At 48.1% G+C, this 20,386-nt stretch overlaps 1 protein-coding gene across 6 annotated transcripts in view; it reads left to right on the forward strand.

The window, feature by feature from the left end:
- Window positions 1–1,606: 1,606 nt before the first annotated feature.
- The window catches only part of NF1 (neurofibromin 1), a 75,810-nt gene continuing 57,030 nt past the window's right edge, over window positions 1,607–20,386 (forward strand). For all 6 annotated transcript variants that reach the window (XM_062507212.1, XM_062507213.1, XM_062507215.1 and 3 more), the window contains exons 1-12: window positions 1,607–1,666; window positions 8,441–8,584; window positions 10,069–10,152; window positions 11,840–12,030; window positions 14,883–14,989; window positions 15,255–15,322; window positions 15,559–15,634; window positions 16,150–16,307; window positions 16,845–17,018; window positions 17,191–17,313; window positions 17,601–17,675; window positions 19,929–20,060. In XM_062507212.1, the coding sequence (XP_062363196.1) occupies window positions 1,607–1,666; window positions 8,441–8,584; window positions 10,069–10,152; window positions 11,840–12,030; window positions 14,883–14,989; window positions 15,255–15,322; window positions 15,559–15,634; window positions 16,150–16,307; window positions 16,845–17,018; window positions 17,191–17,313; window positions 17,601–17,675; window positions 19,929–20,060 (1,392 nt within the window). The remainder of the gene's footprint in view (window positions 1,667–8,440; window positions 8,585–10,068; window positions 10,153–11,839; window positions 12,031–14,882; window positions 14,990–15,254; window positions 15,323–15,558; window positions 15,635–16,149; window positions 16,308–16,844; window positions 17,019–17,190; window positions 17,314–17,600; window positions 17,676–19,928; window positions 20,061–20,386) is intronic.

Here is a 20,386-nt window from a genome sequence, read left to right on the forward strand (position 1 = left end):
CCCTTTCCTGCCCCCACATGAATTATTATTGTTTCGATGTTGGCAGAACGTAGAGATCCCTGTGAAGATTGTGGCTGGATTGCCACAGTGGAGATTATTCCTGCCTGACTGCTGTGGGACACTGAGGGGTCAAATACATAAACACTTGGAAAAGGAGACGTGACAAGGGCCCGGGTGGGGTCGGTTCTGCCTCCAGCAGGGAGAGCCAGCCCTCAAGTTTAATTGTGAATTAATGAACCATCCTGGGTGAGGGCTCTGCTCCACTGAACCCGTGGGTGTTCTGTGTTCATCTCTGCGTGTTTGGTGTTCTCTGCCTTTGCACTCCCTCTGACAAAGTTTTCTTCTTCAACCAACTAATTGTTTTTTCTTCTTAAAATAACTATTTGCAATTGATTTTCATCTTTTTACAAAACATCATTCTTCAAAAATTTGCCATCACCCAAGTTCCCGGATTTGATGCTAGAATGCAATGGAACTGTTTGTCCTGTGAATCCAAATTACAGGGGTTTTATTGCGTATTATTTACAAGGAAAGTTAACTCAGGATAAATTTGATATTGCTGTTGCTGGTAATAATTCCTACACCCTGTGATAACAGCAAGAGTCTCTGAGTCACATCAAGGCCCTGACTGAGTGGGGGGACAGAAATTCCCTTTGATTCTCTAGTTCTTCTGCCACTTTTAAATCCACTGTTCCAGAGCCCTCACCTCAAGCTGCGTCTTTATTTATATCATCAGAATTTCAACGTGACTCTAGTATGAAAGAACATATTTGGTACTTCTGTCTACCCAGAAGGAAAACAAATTAACATTCCCAAGAAGGAAAGTGGAAGTGGATGTTTATTTGTGTGTATCCTACTTTTCTGAGTCACCGAGCAAACAGTTGGCTGGGGCTGGTGTGAGCAGGCTGGGGACGAAGGTGCCACGCTCGGATCCGTAGTTACTGTCAGATTCTGCAGCGAAGACCGGGAACATAACAGAAAAAGTTAATTTATGGAAATAACCGGGGTTATATTCGAAAGGTAAAATACAGCCGGAGACAGCAAACCCGTGGGTGATCTGTCACGCACAGCGGCTGGAGGGGGAATAAAGCACCAGGCAAGGAAGGGTCTGTCCGCAAGGGGAGCGGAGACGGCGCCGGCAGGCGCTGCGGACACGCGGGAGAGCCGCGGGTGTGCGCAGGAGGAGCACTCCGGCCGGGGGGAGCGGGGCGGCGGCAGCTGCGGGTGACTCCTCGGGGCAGGGACGGAACTGGCTGAGCTCCGGAGCCCGGCGGAGCCCCCAGCCCCGGGGAGCGCCGCTCCAGCCCCGGCGGAGCCCGGCATGGGCGTTCCTGCCCCGCCCACCGCGGCCCCGCCCCGACAGGCCCCGCCCCCGCTCCCGCCCGGCCCCTCCCGGCGCAGGCGCCGCGCACGCGCAGGAGGGCGCGGGCGGGGGCGGCGCGCAGGCGCAGTGCGGGGCTCGGTGTGCCCCGGGCGCGGCGGCGGGGGCGGCGCGCGCTCCCGCTTCCGGTGAGGTGTCATGGCGGGCCCCGCGCGCTGAGGGCCCGCGACACCGACACCGCCCGCGCGCACCCGGCGCTCCCCGGGCGGGTGGCGGCGGCGGGACATGGCGGCGCACAAGCCCGTGGAGTGGGTGCAGGCCGTGGTGAACCGCTTCGACGAGCAGGTAGCGGGGGCGGCGGCGCGTCCCCCTCGCCGGGCCGCGGGGAGGGCCGGGGGTGCGCGGCGGGGGAAGCGGCCCCGCTCCCTGGGCGGGGGAAGGCCGCGGCAGCGCCGCTCCTGCCGTCCCCATCCCGTGCCGGGCCCGAGGCCCCGGGCCCCGGCGCCCTTTGTGCCGGGCGGGCCCGGGGCGGGGCCGGCGTTGCCCCTCCGCAGCCCGGGGGTCCCGCCGCTCCAGGTGCGGCGCGTCCGTCCTCGTGCCGGCAGCGGCCGTGAGGAGGGGCCTGGCTCCCCCTCGCTGCTGCTCCCCCGCCTCTCCCAAAGTGTCTCTGCTTTCCGTGGACATTCCTGTGAAATTCGCGTTTTTTACATCATGCGGCTCTCCAGAAGGGTGGGAGGGCCTGGAGAGCGAGGTTAAGGAGGAGCTGCAGCGGCGGTGCTGGCCGAGCCCCCCGGTGCAAGGGCTATGTCCGTGTGCAGTCCCGTCCCCAGCCCCGCGAACGCGGCTCTGGGGCGTCAGGAGGGGCGTCCAGCCACCGGTTTCTATTGCACTGTTGGATAGTTACATCTCCTTGCAAAAGTCAGTTCTAGTAGTTTGGAGAAGGATTTTCTGAATGGAGGGAAGAGGGATTTGTTGGCCTTAGAGTTTATATTTCTCTGATCCACTAGCAGGAACTGCTTACTGGGATTAGGTGGGTGACTGTCAGTGGGGCTAAGCTCAGTGTTTACACTCTATCCCTACTGCCAAGGTGCTTTTCTCTCGTGTAGTAGCTGCCTTGAGGCTCAGCCATCAGTTCCTGTGTCTGGCTCATTTTGCCACATTGTGAGTGCAGCCTTTGTGTCACAGGAGGCCCAGCTCTGTGAGACCCTGCTTGGTGTAAATCCATCAAAAAACATGGAGCTGATTCTCCAGACTGAGCCTTGTACCTGTGCTGCATCTGTCCCTCAGTTCTGGGCTTCAGCACCCTGCAGGAAGATGTGGCCTGGCACAAGAAGCTGTTTCTTTTTACATTTATATCCAGTTTATTTTGAAGAGGAGAATATCAATATTTGTCTTTCGACATTATGAGGCAGATTTTTGCAATACATTATAGATCTGTTTGCATAGTTACCCTATTCTCCCCCTTATCTTGAGTCATAGATCATTTTTTCCATAAGTTTAGAAAACACAGGATTGATTACGTTCCCAGTAATGCAAGAAAATATTTCTTGATGTATTGGTGTTAAAAGGCCCTTGGCTTTCTTCTCTTCTTTGTTGTGTATGTTGTGGAATTTGGCTTGCCAGTGTCTGTCAGGAGTTGCAAACTTCTTAGAACAGAATTATTTTCCTGCACTTTTTATGGCATGATTATGGATAGGTGTAGGGGAGGAGTCCTCTCTGGATAGGAAGGAAGCTGTCCTGATTCTCGAGGTGCTGAAATAGTGGAGTTACAGTGACAGTGTGCATCAAGTACATCATCAGTCACAGTCATAATGTCTTATCAAAATATACTGAATATATGTACATCATTTCAGTGGTGTTCATGCAGCTGTGAGGGTTTATGTCTTGTGTGTGCCTGAATGCAGGACCTCTGGATTCAGCACCAGGAGCTCCTGCTTGGCATGTCAGAGTGTGTTTGAGTGAGGAGGGGGAGAAGGGCAGCTCAGGTCTGTTGTGTTGTGGTTTTTCTGTGCAGGGGAAGACAAACTTTTCCAAGGTTTCTTCCTTCTTTTGCAAAGAAAGAAAGTGTAACCATTTTTCCTCCAAATTTACAGAGGCAGACAGGCTTTTCATTCGTATGCTGAGTGCTTGAATTCATTTTAGGAAAGATGAAGCAGCAAGCTGAGAGGATGCTAATCGGTATTGAAAACAAGGGAAATCAGAGCAAACCAGTCTGCTCTGGTCTGCTCTTGTTTATTGTTATAAATGCTGCTTTAACCAAATTCTGCTTTTGTGTGTACAATTATGTGGGCCTGGAGTGACTGGCAAGCAGAGTTTTGTGAATTAACCAGTGCCTGGCTCACGGAATAAATCCCTGGAGCTCTTGCCAGTCCTGCCCTGTGCTCCAGTGAGCCCTCACCTGCTGCAGGGCTGTCCTGGGGCTGCCCCCAGGCTCCAGCTGCTGCAGAAGTGACACCAGACCACACTGACAGAGAGCATGGGGAGAGCGCTCAGAGCCTGCCTGGAAATTTGTGGCATTCCCTGTGATTTCAGACATAGTCTTTGGAAAATAAAATTCTGTTTTTCCTATGGAAATACTCACTTCCAGTTTTATGTTTTGTGTTTTCATAGTGCTTTAAGTGAGTTACAGTGTGAAATCACAGGAAGGCTGGCACAGCACTGGAATAGCTGTGAGCACAGTTGGAGGATTCTGACTGCCCAAACCATTTACATCTAGATTGATTTAAAACTATCAGATGTAATGAAAAGTATTAATCCTTAAAAAACTTGTGGCCATGTGAGTGGTTATTTTGTGGTGTCCCTGGAAGCGTCCAAGGAATGACTGGAGGTGGCACTCAGTGGTCTGTGCTGGTGACAAGGTGGGGAACAGTCCCAGGTTGGACTCAATCATCTCAGAGTTAATTTCCAATATTAATGATCCTGTGGTTCTGGGATTCTGATACGCTTTAAAGAAAGAAGCCTTTTGTTATATGGATTTTGGTTTAGGCTTCCCCTTTGCAGTTCATGAGGTGTGATGACTCTCATTTAAGAAAGTGTATAAAAACTGGAAGTCAGTAGTAATGTTCCATCTTCCCCTTAATTAAAAGATATTAAATTAAAGCAAATATTCCCTCATTCTGTTGATTTTTCTTCACAGTGTTTGAAATCTGTGCAGAATCAGAGAACTGCAAAAGCAGTGGTTGTAGGTACCAGCTCTGGTTTTCATCGTGGCTACTCCTCGTAATGGGATGTAGTGTGAGGTGTTTCCTGTGTTGTGCTGGCTGTGCCCCCTCGCAGGGCTGTACCTGTGCTGGCAGGTGAGGCTGGGATGGCAGAAGCTGCAGCTCCTGTCCCCAGGTGCTGTTTGTGGGGCAGATTCCCCTGGAGCTGGGGGCTGAGGCAGGCTGGAGCCCTGCCCTGCAGCACAAGCTGTGCTGTTTGATCTTCCCCACAGCAGAACCTGCAGTGGCTTTGATGTGCTGACTCTTGAGTGTGTGCAGTGGATTTGCAGCTGAGGTGCTGCTCTGCTCTGGAGCCCAGGGTCAGGAGAAGAAATGCCCAGTGCCACAGGTGTCAGCTGGCTGCAGTGAGGAGCTGCTGGAAGTGCCCAGGTGATCCACGGCCCTTCCTCACCTAACACAGTGTTTGTGTTGGCAGGATGGGTAAACAAATGCACCACTGGTCACAGCACCAACTTCACCTTCTGACAATGCTTTCTTTTTAGAGCAACCTATATAAAAACGTTGGGAAGTTGTGTGTTCTTGGGAAGGCTGAGCTGTGAGGTTCTTTTCAGGGACAATGCCTCTTGAGCAGGTGTGTGTTCCTAGAGGGCAGGAAGGTGCCTGTTGATGTGGAGGGATTTGTGTCTGCATGTAAAGCAATGCTGATGCTGAGGAGGGGTGGTGCTGTGGGGATTTTCTGTCACCAGTACATGCGTGTCTTACAGTCTGCTGAAGAATTCCAAGAAGTTGTTTGGAAGGATGAGCTGAGATGGATTTTGGGGCTGTTAAGGACAGCACTAGGGACTTTTTCCTGGTTGTTGTGTGTTTCTCCAGACTATCCAGTACAGACTAAAAAGTGATTATTTAACTTTGTGTTCATTAATTACAGGTGGTAAAGCAAAATCCATGGCTCAGAGTAGAGAATACCTGTAAGATGTACTGATCACTGTACAGGCATGAAAACCACCCATTTTTCTGAATAATTAATACCTATGACCAAGGCAGGATTCCTTAAACTGGGCGTTTTTGGATAAAAGTAAAAAACCCCCTCAAACACAGTAAATCTCCTTCTTCTTTCTCCATCTCAAAGATCTACAGTTTGGTATTTCCAGATCTCATCTACCTGTTTTGTCTTTGTCCAGTACATAAGATAAGGCAAGACTGAGAGGCAGATGCCGTTGTTGCCTGTCCTGTGGCTCGTTTGGCCCCAGAAGGAGCAGTCAGGCTGCAGTAGGGTGAGGGAGGGTGTGTGGAGCCCACCTGGGTGTGGGCTGGACGTGCTCAGTGCAGCTCCAGCCCCTGGCTGCTGCTTCCTCTGTCAGTGCTGACTGCTCCCTTGCTGCACTGGGGTGAGCTCAGAGCAGGACATGTGTTCAGTATGAAGCCCCAGTTATATTTAAGTTTTGTGCTCTAATTTTTGTTTCTAATTCAAATAACTCTACAGGAAACCATTTGTCAGTATTTCTTTTTTTTCTAAAATAAAATCAAAGTCAGTGAAAGTAACGTTTCAGCTTTTTTTACCCCCCAATGTTTTGATTAATGGATATTTGTAGAGAAGTAAAGTAGTTTCTCTTTAGTCACTTAGCACTGGCACTGCATTCTGTGAGGGGAAATAAAATGTTCCAGCGTGTCAGAGTGCACAAAGAAAAGAGCTGAGAAATAAAATCCCCCAAAATAACAGTGCTAATATTTCCTTTTTGTATAGTTTCTTATTTTAAATGGTAGTATAAAAAGCAGTTTTACTTCTAGGTGACCTTGTTGTAGTGGCTGTGGTGGCAGGAAGCTCCAGAAGTGTGTAATGTGATGTTTCTCTGGCATGGGAGCACACAGAACTAGATCTATGACACAGTTTCTTTGAGAGGCTCTTCTCAAGTGTTTTAGCACTCAGTGGTACTGAGCTTTGCTGCTGCTGTCAGCACAGACACTTGAAAATTCAAATAAAAAGTACTAGCAATAGTGAAATTTTAAATTAAATGTATCTATCATCCACCAGTGACTTCCAAAAATGTATTGTAAAAATAACATCTGACAGTGAAAACAAAGCTTGAGTCACAAATGCTGTTTATTCTGCTTTTGTAGGGGTAAAACGAGCACATTGGAGTGCCTCGTGCTGTTCTAAAGCACTGCAGCCCAAAGTGCCAGGGAGTCACAAACTGGAGTGGCAGTGAGCTGGATTGTCCCACGGGAGTTGTTGCTGTGGGTGTCTCTGGAGGCACAGTCTGAGCCCTGTCCTGGAGGGCCATCCCTGGGGACAGAGCTAGGGGCAGCTCCCAGAGCCCATCGGGGTCTGAGCTCTGCTCCTCAGGGACCTGCTGGGACCTGCTGCTGCCCCAGGCTGTGGGGTGTGAGCCGTGCTCCTCTGGGATCTGCTGCTGCTTCAGGCTCCTTGGTCTGGTCTGGAGTGCCAGGACCATCTTCTCTTCATTAACAGTCAGCCATTCTCTTAGGAAAGACTCAGCCAACATCCATAGAGATCCTAGCCCATGGTACCAAAGGAATTGAGCTTGACCCCAGAGCAAAGCTCAGCTCATGCAGAGAGGGAGTCACCCCGTGGCATCAGAACAGGGTGTCTGTGCCCTTTTCCCTGCCGGGGGACAGGCTGGCTCAGGCACACTGCATTCAGGACAAACGTGCTCCAGGTTGGGGTTCTTCAATACCATCCATCTTGCATTTGAAATCTGGGTGTTTGGACTTTCCCCAGCAGACAGTGGTGTCAGGGGCTGCAGGTGGGGAGGGTGCCCTTGCAGAGCCCCCAGCCTGGCAGGTGCCTCCTAAGGCACTTCACAGTTGTAAAGCTGATTGTAATTCCTTGGAATCCTTCTACCCTCTCTTCAATTCCCTCTCTCTGATGATCTTTTCTAATGCACAGATATTACACCGTGGCATTTCCATTGGAGGTATTGCTGTCTTTCAGAATACCTTTATCCACAATTCTGGTCAAAATTGGTTAAAACTTGTGGTAGCAATTCAAGCTTCTATGGATAGGGAATTCCAAGGTCACTCTTTAAAATGTAAATAACTTAAATGTTCCTATATTTGTTTGCTTTAAAAAATGTAAGTCCTGAGTAAAAGGTTGTTTGTGAAGAGTGTTGTCCCAGAAGTGGCAGCTCGGAGCGGGCAGGGGAGTGGGTGTGTGCTGGGAAGTGACTGGTTTGTGACCCCTGAAGAATTTGGGTACAGCAGGAAACAAAGTGCCCAGTGTTCACACAGCAGCAGGAACATCTCAGGGCTCTGCTGTCACTCTGGATCTTCTCTTTTTGGGAGAAGATGGATTTCAGGTCTAGTTTTTACCACTAGATGTTGGGAAGGGACAGGGAATGTGGGGCTCGCAGGTGCTCCAAGGGTGTTTGAGGCTGAAATTCATCCCTGGGGATGTTTGTGGGGGAACCCCAAAGATCCCCACATCCCTGGGGGGCTGCAGGGCCAGTGCTGGCTCGTCCTTGGCCAGTCCTGTCCTGTGCTAGAGCAGGGGACACACGTGGAACAAGTGTAGCCTTCCAGCTCTGGGAGCTGCTGGGGTTTTCCTCCCCTCAGGTCCCAAGATGCATTTTTTTTCTTGCAGGTATTGGCCTTGGAAGATTTTTGGTCTTTAATAAGTTCATTTTTAAAATAACGAATCTCTTATTGGAATTCTGGCTTACATTTTCTCCTCCTTTTGATTGCTTTGTCAATCAGGTTGTAGAAAATTAATCACAAAATAGAGGTTTAGTTTCAGTTCTGAACAATGAACAGGTGAACTTAAGCACTTTGTTTTATAGATAACTAATGGAAAGATGAATGTAGAGAAGATGAAATAATGCATTCCCTGTTGTCTCTTGTAGAATGTTTTTCAAGGTGGTTTGTGCTGTCATAAGTTTTTAACCCATCCTTAAAGCTGTAAATTTCAATGTGAAAAGCTTATAACAGTTCTCTCTTGTAGCTTCCAATAAAGGCTTGCCAGCAGAATACCCACACCAAAGTCAGCACGGAGCACAACAAGGAATGTCTCATCAACATTTCCAAGTACAAGTTTTCCCTGGTCATCAGTGGTCTCACCAATATCTTAAAAAATGTTAATAATATGGTAAGTTTTCTAATTTTGCATTGTTTGGTGATTTTTTTCAAATAGTTGTTATTTATTTGTATTGTACAATCTGCAGAGAATTACTTGAAATTTGGTCAAATTGTTGCTTACCTTTTGCACTTACTTATTTTCTGTTCTGAAGTTCACCAGCAGCATCCATCAGAGCCATGTTCCACAGAAAGGCATTGGGATTTTGGGGCAGGGAAGGGATTTAAAACTTGGGCTGTTTGAATTTTCCAGACTGCTTGGTTGTTTTAATGTGTGTCTGTGTACATAAAATTAGATGTATTGGTTAACAACCAGGTGAGTTTCAGTCAGAACCTTTGTCATGAGAAAAGTTTAGTTCATTGAGTTTTGAATCCATGTAATTGGGGGTCATTTGGAATCTTCCCCAAACAGGTAACAGAACTGGCCAGGCTCTACTTTTTTTATGGTTGTAGAGACATTCTTTGGAGTGAGCTCTTGGCTGTCAGTTGTACATGGATGTGCATCTGCTGGAACTGCAGAGGACTGATTAAATGAGAAAATAGTTTGCCCTGCTGCTAGGGATTTTAGGCTGCTTAAAGCTACCTCTAATCCCTTTGGAGAGAGAATTTATTTTAAATTCTACAGTCATGAGGGGACGTGTTGATGTGCAAGATGATTGGCTGATAAATGAGAAAACTGTAGAGTTACAAGAAGCTTCTATGTGTGATACACAGATTTTGAGAGGAGGGACACAGCTAAAAGTGTCACTTAAAAAGTCAGCATTTGCCCTGAGGAGCAAGCGTGAATGTTTGTCACATGTGAGCTTCTGTGGCAATCAGCAATAATTGGGCAGGATTTTTGTAGCTGAAGCAACCAAGAGTCAGTGACAACACTCTTGGTTTCAGAAAGTCTCAGCTGCAAGCTAGGCTTAGGTGAGCCCCCTTTCCCCTGGGGTGAAATGAACTTCTCTAGGTGACTCTGGCAGGTGCTCTGTCTGTGGGCAGTTCTGCCAATGTGGTTTTGGATGAGTCTTTCCTGACTTATTTTGCTGTCTTAGCACTGCTGGAGCCAGTGCCTGCTCTTGGCACAGGACTGGGTGCTGGCTGAGACACCCAAGGGAATCCTGCCTCCTGCCCATGTCTGCAGTGGGCATCCTGTAGGTAACTGGAAAAGGATCACCAGTAATGGCTCCACAATGGGTTCTGAGGAGGTGGAACCTGCAGTTCTGCAGCTGCTGGGCCTGGTGGAGGTGAGGGGCTGCAGGGAACCTCCAGACTTACTTTGCAGGGACTATGTGTTCCTTATTGCATTTGGCAATGCAGACTGGACAAAGATATTTCTTTAGTGATAAGGTTTTAATTCCTATTTTAATCTGATTTTTGCTTGCTTTATGTCTAAACTCCAAACCAGAGCAGTAATGGAGCCATAATTTACTGTGCCACTTTGCTGCTTCACTTTCATGCATTACAAGTCAAATATCCATGTCTCAGATGAATCCATATACTTTCTACTTCTAGAGAATATTTGGAGAAACTGCTGAAAAGAACTTATATCTATCTCAGCTGATTATCTTGGATACACTGGAAAAATGTCTGGCAGGGGTGAGTAGGCTTGCATAAGTAATTCTAACTTGGAACCCAATGGGTTGGAGAGTACAGGTCAAATGTTTGTGTATTTCTTGTTACTAGTACTAAAAACTCATCACATTCAGAGCAAAGTAGGATTAATGCCATTCAAAAATACAAAAACTTCCTATAAATGCAAGTAGTTGATATAGTTGATGCATTAACGATTTGGAGGATGCTTTTTATTGCCTAAAAGTAATGATCTTTTTTCACGTTAAAAGTAGCAGAGGATTCAGTACAGATTTTTCATTTTGTGCTACTTAGTTCTCTGCATACAGTGTTGAGTTCTTTGAATATCCTAAAACTTTCATTTGTTGAAGTAATTTTCCATGTGCTTTTATATACAGCAGAAACTTCGCTGCCACTGCTCTGGAGATGATTTTTGCAGGTGTTTCCTAGATTACATTAGTTAACCATGTCCAGATCTCCTCTGGGAATCCAGGCCTGAGGTTTGCAGTCAGAGCTGCTCGAGGCAGTTTGCTGCTCCCTTTGGGAGGAGTGGTGCTGGTTGTACAACTCGCTGTGCTGAGCTGCAACTGCAGAGCCAAACTTCACCGAGAGCCAGCTTTGCAGTGCTTTATTCTTTTAACAAGAACGGGATTTTATTTTTAAGCTGCATTCAATTTCCAGCTTTTACAGCTGAGGAAAACACCTCTTTTTTGGCACTTTTTGTCTTTGGTGCATTGAGTCAAAAAAGCAGTTTGAGTCAAAAGGCAGAATTTAAACTTCAGAATTTACTTATTTTTAAATACTCCTTCTGTGCATAATGTTTGAAACAGTGATTTTCCTGATAGATCATCATATTTAAATAGCCTAAAACTGTGCTGAATGTTTCTTGCTCTGTCACTTCAGATGAGAGCAGTTTGAGGCAGAATATGTTAAATTGGAGTGAGCCAAAGCTCCGTACAAAGCGTGTTGTGTTCCGTGGTATCTTCAGATGCATTTCTTGCTCAATGTTTCATCAAGTTCTCATGGCAACAGGACTCAGATCAACCAAGTGGGAGTCTCTGAAACTTCCCAATTCCCTATGGAAAATTCATTGGTAGAATTTTAGAAAGTTTTAGTGCTGACCCTTCTGTTAAAACTTGCTCTTAGTAGAGCAAAGTTTCACTTTGAATTCTTTTGTAAATAGTTTCCTTATGTCTCACAATGTGCAAACTGGCAAGATTTAGGTTTTTCTTTTGCAGGGAAATTAATCCATTTTTGACTCGTGTAGAGCAATTCCCAGCAAGAGCGAGGGAGAAGCACCTCTTTTTGGTTCATTTTTTACATAGAATCTAAAAAATATAAATATATTTATATAAAAGTATAAAATATATTTGACTCGCTATCAAAATACGCCCCCCAAGCCCCTACCCAGAGGGAGCGAGGGTGGGCTTTGCCCTTTAGCCCTCGGTGGAAGCCGGTCAGTGCTGTCCTGATCCTGGACACAGAGCAGCAGGGCACGTTGGTCAGAGCAAAGTGTGCGCTGCTCCAGAAACTGCTTTGGTGCCGTGCCCGATGCTGGAGGAGAGCGCTCAGCCTCGTGCGCTGCGTTCCTCAGCTGAAGGTGTGGGGAGGTCTGGCTGCAGTGGGGAAGGAGCCAAAGGCTGGATCCGGGTGCTCCGGGCCCTGCCTGCCCCAGAACTCGGGGGAGCCCTGAATCGTTGTGGTTTGTCTGCAGCAACCCAAGGACACGCTGCGGCTGGACGAGACCATGCTGGTGAAGCAGCTGCTGCCCGAGATCTGCCACTTCATCCACACCTACCGCGAGGGCAACCAGCACGCGGCCGAGCTGCGCAGCTGCGCCTCGGGGGTGCTCTTCTCACTCAGCTGCAACAACTTCAACGCGGTCTTCAGCCGCATCTCCACCAGGTACTGGCTGCACACTGCTGCTGCTGCACTGCTGGGAGGGACAGCACTGCACTGCTGCACACTGCTGGGAGGGACAGCACTGCACTGCTGCTGCACTGCTGGGAGGGACAGCACTGCACTGCTGCACACTGCTGGGAGGGACAGCACTGCACTGCTGCTGCACTGCTGGGAGGGACAGCACTGCACTGCTGCACACTGCTGGGAGGGACAGCACTGCACTGCTGCTGCACTGCTGGGAGGGACAGCACTGCACTGCTGCACACTGCTGGGAGGGACAGCACTGCACTGCTGCACACTGCTGGGAGGGACAGCACTGCACTGCTGCACACTGCTGCTGCTGCACTGCTGGGAGGGACAGCACTGCACTGCTGCACACTGCTGGGAGGGACAGCACTGCACTGCTGCACACTGCTGCTGCTGCACTGCTGGGAGGGACAGCACTGCACTGCTGCTGCACTGCTGCTGCTGCACTGCTGGGAGGGACAGCACTGCACTGCTGCACACTGCTGGGAGGGACAGCACTGCACTGCTGCACACTGCTGCTGCTGCACTGCTGGGAGGGACAGCACTGCACTGCTGCTGCACTGCTGGGAGGGACAGCACTGCACTGCTGCACTTCTGGAAGGCTCACCACTGCACTGCTGGGAGGGATAGCTCTGCACTGTGCTGCTGCACTGCTGGGAGGGACAGCACTGCACTGCTGCTGCAGGCTCTGTCTGCCACCAGCTGCAGGCTGTTCAGAGGAGTCAGCGCTTTCAATGCTCTTTAACAGGGTAATTCTCAAGTGGAATATCCTCAACCTTTCACAGTTTTGCTTGGGTTTCAGGTTATCAAATGAACCTGTTTTAACCCATCCTGGGTTACTGCTGGCTGCATTTATTGCTTTTAAAATCTGCTTTCAAAAGTACCAGTGAAAATAATGAATGAAGATAATGCAGTGAAAAAAGTTGAACAAGTTCTTGTGGGTGCAAGGTGTCTTGGGGAAAAAAAAAAAGAATGCTGAAGCTAATGGTTGTATCCACATACTTACGAATTCAGATGAAAAATTGGTGATTGTCCACAGCTCTACTGAAGCCCATGGTTGTTTTCCTGCTAGGACCTTTTATGTTAAGTCTCTCTCATGCCTGAAGGGGACAAAAAGCTGGGCTGTTTGTTAGTTGTTGGAAAAGACCCATTTGTCTTCTGACTGACTTGAGTTTCGCAGCACATTTACTGTAAAAATAACTGGATTTTCTGCTTTTCTAAGTAAGGAGAGAGACAGGCCCAAAATTTCCATCCATTCTTTGTTCTTTTTGCTCTGTTCCAGATCCTCCTGATGCTTCAGCATTTGTCAATCCACTAGAATGGTGTGCTAAGCTTTTTATTACTGAAATACTTTGATGTTCTTTGAAAGGTGCTTGAAGTAGCTTAGTTCTTGTCACAGAGTGTTACAGTTGACATCATTCTTGATTTATTAGAAGTGGAGCTTGGGCAGCCTTACATGATCACATAGCAGTGAGTGAACCAATTCAGTTGAAACAAAGATTTATATTTTCCTTAATATATTTTATATTTCTTCAGAAAATGTGTTTTAAAAAGGAGTCTAAAGTGATTAATTTGAAATTTAAAGTATTTTCATTGTTATTACAGAGCCTTTAATAACTTCTATTTCAAGAGCATAGACTTGGCAGCTAGCATGGTGGATGTGTAGGTTGATCAACCAACTCTGTAGGCTGATTGTGTTTTGTTGCTTATGGAAATGGAAACAATTTCTTTTGCTCCTTTTATTGGAAGCATTTTTCGGTTGAATTTTTTTGAGAATCACTGAAGCTAGTATCTGAATCCGTGTGTGTTGGTATGCCTGTAGCAGGGTTTGTTCCCCTTCCCAAGGGCCCCCCTCAGCACCCCTTGGAGCTGGAGCAGAGTGCTTTTCCCCTGACCTGGTCTCCCTCACAGATGCCTTGCACAGCAACAGTTAAATGTTTGACCAGTTGGTGCTGGTCTCCACAGGGGTCAGCCTGCTGCCAGTCAGTGCTGCTGATCCCTGACCTGGGTTTCCTGTTTAAGCATATTTCTGGGCCTTGCACAGCAGCTGGGGGATTTTTGGCATGAAAAGCACAGCAGTGGGGACCTTCCCATTCCCAGCGAGGGCTGTTAAGTTTCCCTGGCACTGAAGACATGAAGAACTGCTTTTGTGTCTAGTACTAGAAATCACATTCCATGTCTGAAACACATCTGTAGCCTTGGAAGGAGCCGTGGCAGTCCCGAGTTTGTGGGAACAGATTCTGTAGTGATCAGTGCCTTGGTGTCTGGGAGCTGATGAGTAAATTCTCTGAGACACCAGTGGGAAAAGATGCTATTGTGTTTCAAGTGGTGTGATTAAACTTCATCGTGTGTGCTCAGGCCAGAGAAACGTGGCCCAAGAATGGTTGGAGCTCATTGCAGTGTAACCAGTACCACCAGTCACTGCTCTGCTCTGAGATCTTACCTGGGACAGGACCTGCTGCGAAGGAGCAGGAGCCTAAAGGTGTCAGGAGTCCATGACTTTAATGTTTCCTTGAAAAGATGGCAAGGTTACTGCCACAGGAGGGTGCATAACAGGAGGATTTAGGCAAATCTTGGGCACAGCCAATCCACAGGAGGTACTGGCATCTTGTAAGGCTCACCACTGGTTTTCTAGCTCCATTTTCAGTATGAGGATGGCACAAGACTGTAATTAAGTCTTAATCGTGCAAGATCTTTCATGTCTAAATCTGGAAATGTTTATCTGAGATGATGGAACATTCCCCTGCTATTGAAATGTATAGTCTCACAGGTGTGTTCGTACCTGAGAGGATCTGATGGAAAAGTTTATTTACTTTGTGTATTTTTAGATTGCAGGAACTGACTGTTTGTTCAGAAGATAATGCTGATGTTCATGATATTGAACTTTTACAGTACATCAGTGTGGATTGTTCAAAACTCAAGCGACTCCTACAAGGTATGATCTGAGCCTGTGTTTTGAAATATTTCTGTTTGAATCTGGTCAGTCAGAGATGACACAGTGCAATTGATATATTTGGGGTTTATTGCTCTGTTTTGCTCCAAACAATCATGTATTTACTGAAGTATTTAAAAATAGTTAAGTACTGTTAAAGCATCAATTTGAAAATTGCTTTGGTTTCAGATGTCAAATATCTTGTATAACCTGTGTTGTTTTTAGAGCAAGTTTCTGTTCTAAATGCAGAAATGTTTTATCTTTACAGAGACTGTATTCAAGTTTAAAGCCCTTAAGAAAGTAGCTCAGTTAGCTGTTATCAACAGTCTTGAGAAGGTAAGTGTTCAATACTTCTGTTTCATTGCTTATTTGCAGACTTTCTTCTAGTTTAGGAATAGTTGCAATTCAGTAATTTACTGTAAAATAAAAATTGCTGCCTCCCTTTGATGCAAATGTGTTTTTCAATAAGTTTTGAGTGACTAGAATTAAGAATAAAACCTCTTTGTTTAAATGTGTAATTCAGTAAAAATCTTGAAGCTCTGGAATGTGAAAGTATTTCCCATTATCTGCAGGCATTTTGGAACTGGGTGGAAAACTATCCTGATGAATTCACAAAGCTGTACCAAACCCCCCAGACTGACATGGCTGGTAAGGCATAACACATGACAATGTTCAAAGTTGGTTCCTCAGACATACCCAAATGCATTCCACTTGCATTTTGTGCCCTCTTTGCTCCTTATGCAGCCTGCAAATAAACAAATTTCTGTCAGCCTTTGTCAGGGCAGGCAAGGGTATGTTCCTGTCTCTTTTCTTTCCTGACTCCCCTCTTAAGTGAGATTCATTTTGTGCTTCACAACACAAAGAAATAAACCCCAAAAGATGGAGACTCTTTAAATGTATATTTTTCATCTTGATACAGGGTAAAAACTTAGAGAACATCATCTTTACTTGTCTCTAGTGAAAAAGAGAGGAGAATTTATATTTTCAGGTAAACCATGTCTTTAACTGGGTTGAGACCATTTGATCCCCAGTAGCATGTCAGTAATGTGCAAACCAGAACTTTCCTTCTGTGTAGGTGGAACTATCCCTCTGCTCTTTTATACCTGTTCTTTACCTCTTCATAGTTGAAGCTGGTATTGAACTTGGCCTTATGTTTTATGCAGATTGCGCTGAGAAGTTGTTTGATTTAGTGGATGGCTTTGCTGAAAGCACAAAGCGTAAAGCAGCAGTGTGGCCACTGCAGATCATCCTCCTGGTCCTGTGTCCAGAGATAATCCAAGATATAGCAAAGGATGTGGTAGAGGAAACTAAAATGAACAAGGTGAGAGAAGTAGCTGAATTCTGGCTCTGGTTTTTAGAGTATGCTTGGTTTTGCTGATTCTTTATTTCAGGGATGTTTAATTTTGTCTTTCTTCCTTAAAGAGCACATTGCAATTCTGTATGTAAATTTATGCACTCTTTTTAAGTTCTCACCTTGTATGTGTTCTTTTACTTCAGCAATTCATAGAGATTGTTTGGGACACACTATGTTATTTCAGAACTTTTCCATCTCCTTAGAGATTTGAATCTCAGTGCTGTGATTTCCTCTGCCTCCACCTGCAGCAAACGGCTGTGCTGAGGTTCTGGGGTCTGCATGGGGCTGTGAGCCCCTCAGTTACAGCACCTGCAGCACCTGCTGGGTTTGATGTGGCTGTGCAGCATCAGGGCTGAGAGAGAACAACCACCTCTTGTGCTGTTCTGATTGCCCTGGGTCAGTCAAAGGGAATGTCTTTAATAATGACAAGGCTTCTCCAGAGTGCTGCATGCAGTTGGTTTTTGCCATCACTGGTTTTAACTATCCCTGGTTTGAATTCTGCAGAAACTGTTCCTGGACAATCTCAGGAAGGCCCTGGCAGGACACAGTGGGAGCAGGCAGCTGACTGAAAGTGCTGCTATTGCTTGTGTTAAACTGTGCAAAGCATCTACGTACATCAACTGGGAAGATAATTCTGTCATTTTCCTGCTGGTGCAGTCCATGGTAGTAGATCTTAAGGTAAGAATGTTTGTTTCCTAATTGCAGTGAAGAAATTTGAAATAATGAAGTGAACTTTGAATTTCTTCTTAATTGCATACCAGTGGTTTTCAGTGGAAAGTTTTGTATTAAAAGTAGCCAAGAATAATCATGGTACCTGATTTCTGTATTTATGTTTTTCTGAATTATATAGAATTTGCTGTTTAACCCAAGCAAACCTTTTTCAAGAGGCAATCAGAATGCAGATGTAGACCTGATGATTGACTGCTTGGTTTCCTGCTTCCGCATAAATCCTCACAATAACCAACACTTCAAGGTAAGAACACTGCTTGTGGTAAGTCATTCTGTTGATGACCTGTCAGTTATAAAAGCTGTGCTAACAGCAGCTTGAAGCTCATAAATGAGTTCAACTATATAAATATCCCTTAGTAATAAATCCCTGCATGTTTTGATAAATCTTTTCACAGCTGATTAGGCTTCTCTTGTTCAGATTTGACAGTTTTGTCAATTTAATAAAAAGGCTCCAGAATGTTTTTCAGGGTGATAAGAAAGATGGCAAAGACAAGGATATTCCTAAGTGGCTTTTATGTGTTTTTATTGTAGATCTGCTTGGCACAGAATTCCCCATCAACATTTCATTATGTGCTGGTAAATTCACTCCACCGAATCATCACAAATGTAAGTTCTGGCACTATTTCATCAGCCCAGTGTCTGGGGCTTCTGTTCAGATCAATATCTGCTTAGTAAATGCCATTTGGATAGCAGACCAAATCTTGGGAGTGCAGAACATCTCAGGGTTGGTGCCTGTTCAGGAGGCAGAGTGATGTAGTGAGCAGCTAGGTCAGAACTGGTGCTTCAGTTGCAGGCTATTTAAATGTTACAAGTTTGATAATGGGCATGCAGAATGATGGTGGGCATACTGGTAACAGTGTGCAGAGCACTGGAGTGAGGGCTGGTTACACTGTGGGTCAGTGTGTGCACACTCAGTGGTGGCTGGGTGCCCTGATGCAGCAGAGCTGGGTCAGTGTGTGCACACTCAGTGGTGGCTGGGTGCCCTGATGCAGCAGAGCTGGGTCCGTGTGTGCACACTCAGTGGTGGCTGGGTGCCCTGATGCAGCAGAGCTGGGTCAGTGTGTGCACACTCAGTGATGGCTGGGTGCCCTGATGCAGCAGAGCTGTGGGTCAGTGTGTGCACACTCAGTGATGGCTGGGTGCCCTGATGCAGCAGAGCTGTGGGTCAGTGTGTGCACACTCAGTGATGGCTGGGTGCCCTGATGCAGCAGAGCTGTGGGTCAGTGTGTGCACACTCAGTGGTGGCTGGGTGCCCTGATGCAGCAGAGCTGGGTCAGTGTGTGCACACTCAGTGGTGGCTGCGTGCCCTGATGCAGCAGAGCTGTGGGTCAGTGTGTGCACACTCAGTGGTGGCTGGGTGCCCTGATGCAGCAGAGCTGGGTCAGTGTGTGCACACTCAGTGATGGCTGGGTGCCCTGATGCAGCAGAGCTGGGTCAGTGTGTGCACACTCAGTGATGGCTGGGTGCCCTGATGCAGCAGAGCTGGGTCAGTGTGTGCACACTCAGTGGTGGCTGGGTGCCCTGATGCAGCAGAGCTGGGTCCGTGTGTGCACACTCAGTGGTGGCTGGGTGCCCTGATGCAGCAGAGCTGTGGGTCAGTGTGTGCACACTCAGTGATGGCTGGGTGCCCTGATGCAGCAGAGCTGTGGGTCAGTGTGTGCACACTCAGTGATGGCTGGGTGCCCTGATGCAGCAGAGCTGTGGGTCAGTGTGTGCACACTCAGTGGTGGCTGGGTGCCCTGATGCAGCAGAGCTGGGTCAGTGTGTGCACACTCAGTGGTGGCTGGGTGCCCTGATGCAGCAGAGCTGGGTCAGTGTGTGCACACTCAGTGGTGGCTGCGTGCCCTGATGCAGCAGAGCTGTGGGTCAGTGTGTGCACACTCAGTGGTGGCTGGGTGCCCTGATGCAGCAGAGCTGGGTCAGTGTGTGCACACTCAGTGATGGCTGGGTGCCCTGATGCAGCAGAGCTGGGTCAGTGTGTGCACACTCAGTGATGGCTGGGTGCCCTGATGCAGCAGAGCTGGGTCAGTGTGTGCACACTCAGTGGTGGCTGGGTGCCCTGATGCAGCAGAGCTGGGTCAGTGTGTGCACACTCAGTGGTGGCTGGGTGCCCTGATGCAGCAGAGCTGGGTCAGTGTGTGCACACTCAGTGGTGGCTGGGTGCCCTGATGCAGCAGAGCTGGGTCAGTGTGTGCACACTCAGTGGTGGCTGGGTGCCCTGATGCAGCAGAGCTGTGGGTCAGTGTGTGCACACTCAGTGATGGCTGGGTGCCCTGATGCAGCAGAGCTGGGTCAGTGTGTGCACACTCAGTGGTGGCTGGGTTCCCTGATGCAGCAGAGCTGGGTCAGTGTGTGCACACTCAGTGGTGGCTGGGTGCCCTGATGCAGCAGAGCTGTGGGTCAGTGTGTGCACACTCAGTGATGGCTGGGTGCCCTGATGCAGCAGAGCTGGGTCAGTGTGTGCACACTCAGTGGTGGCTGGGTGCCCTGATGCAGCAGAGCTGGGTCAGTGTGTGCACACTCAGTGGTGGCCGGGTGCCCTGATGCAGCAGAGCTGTGGGTCAGTGTGTGCACACTCAGTGGTGGCTGGGTGCCCTGATGCAGCAGAGCTGGGTCAGTGTGTGCACACTCAGTGGTGGCCGGGTGCCCTGATGCAGCAGAGCTGGGTCAGTGTGTGCACACTCAGTGGTGGCCGGGTGCCCTGATGCAGCAGAGCTGTGGGTCAGTGTGTGCACACTCAGTGGTGGCTGGGTGCCCTGATGCAGCAGAGCTGGGTCAGTGTGTGCACACTCAGTGGTGGCTGGGTGCCCTGATGCAGCAGAGCTGCGGCTCGGGGTCAGCGCTGCCCTTGCCTTGCAGTCGGCTCTGGACTGGTGGCCGCGGATCGACGCCGTGTACTGCCACGCCGTGGAGCTGCGCAGCATGTTCAGTGACACCCTGCACCGAGCCATGCAGGGCTGCGGGGCGCACCCTGCCATCCGCATGACCCCGGTAAGCCTGGGGTCGTCTGCCTTTCCCTGTGCCAGCCCTGCCCTCCTCTCGATGACCTTGGCCCCGGAGAGCAGAGGGGGGAAGGACATGGTGGTGCACAGAGCAGCAGGGAGCCACACGGGCTCTGCGGTGTTGGGGGATTGGCTGTTCCTAGGTCGATGTCTCTCTGTTTTCCTGCTGCTTTTCAACTGCTGACATACAAGTTTTTGTTCTGTAACTGTCCTCTGTGGCTAACTGTCCATTTTAAGCTTCTGGCTCTGTGAATAGGCAGCTAACACGTCCATCCTTGCTTAATGTGAAAAACCAAAGCATTCTGTATGTGAAGA

Source organism: Cinclus cinclus, chromosome 22, assembly GCF_963662255.1.
Source record: "Cinclus cinclus chromosome 22, bCinCin1.1, whole genome shotgun sequence".
In the NCBI taxonomy this organism is placed as follows: domain Eukaryota; kingdom Metazoa; phylum Chordata; class Aves; order Passeriformes; family Cinclidae; genus Cinclus; species Cinclus cinclus.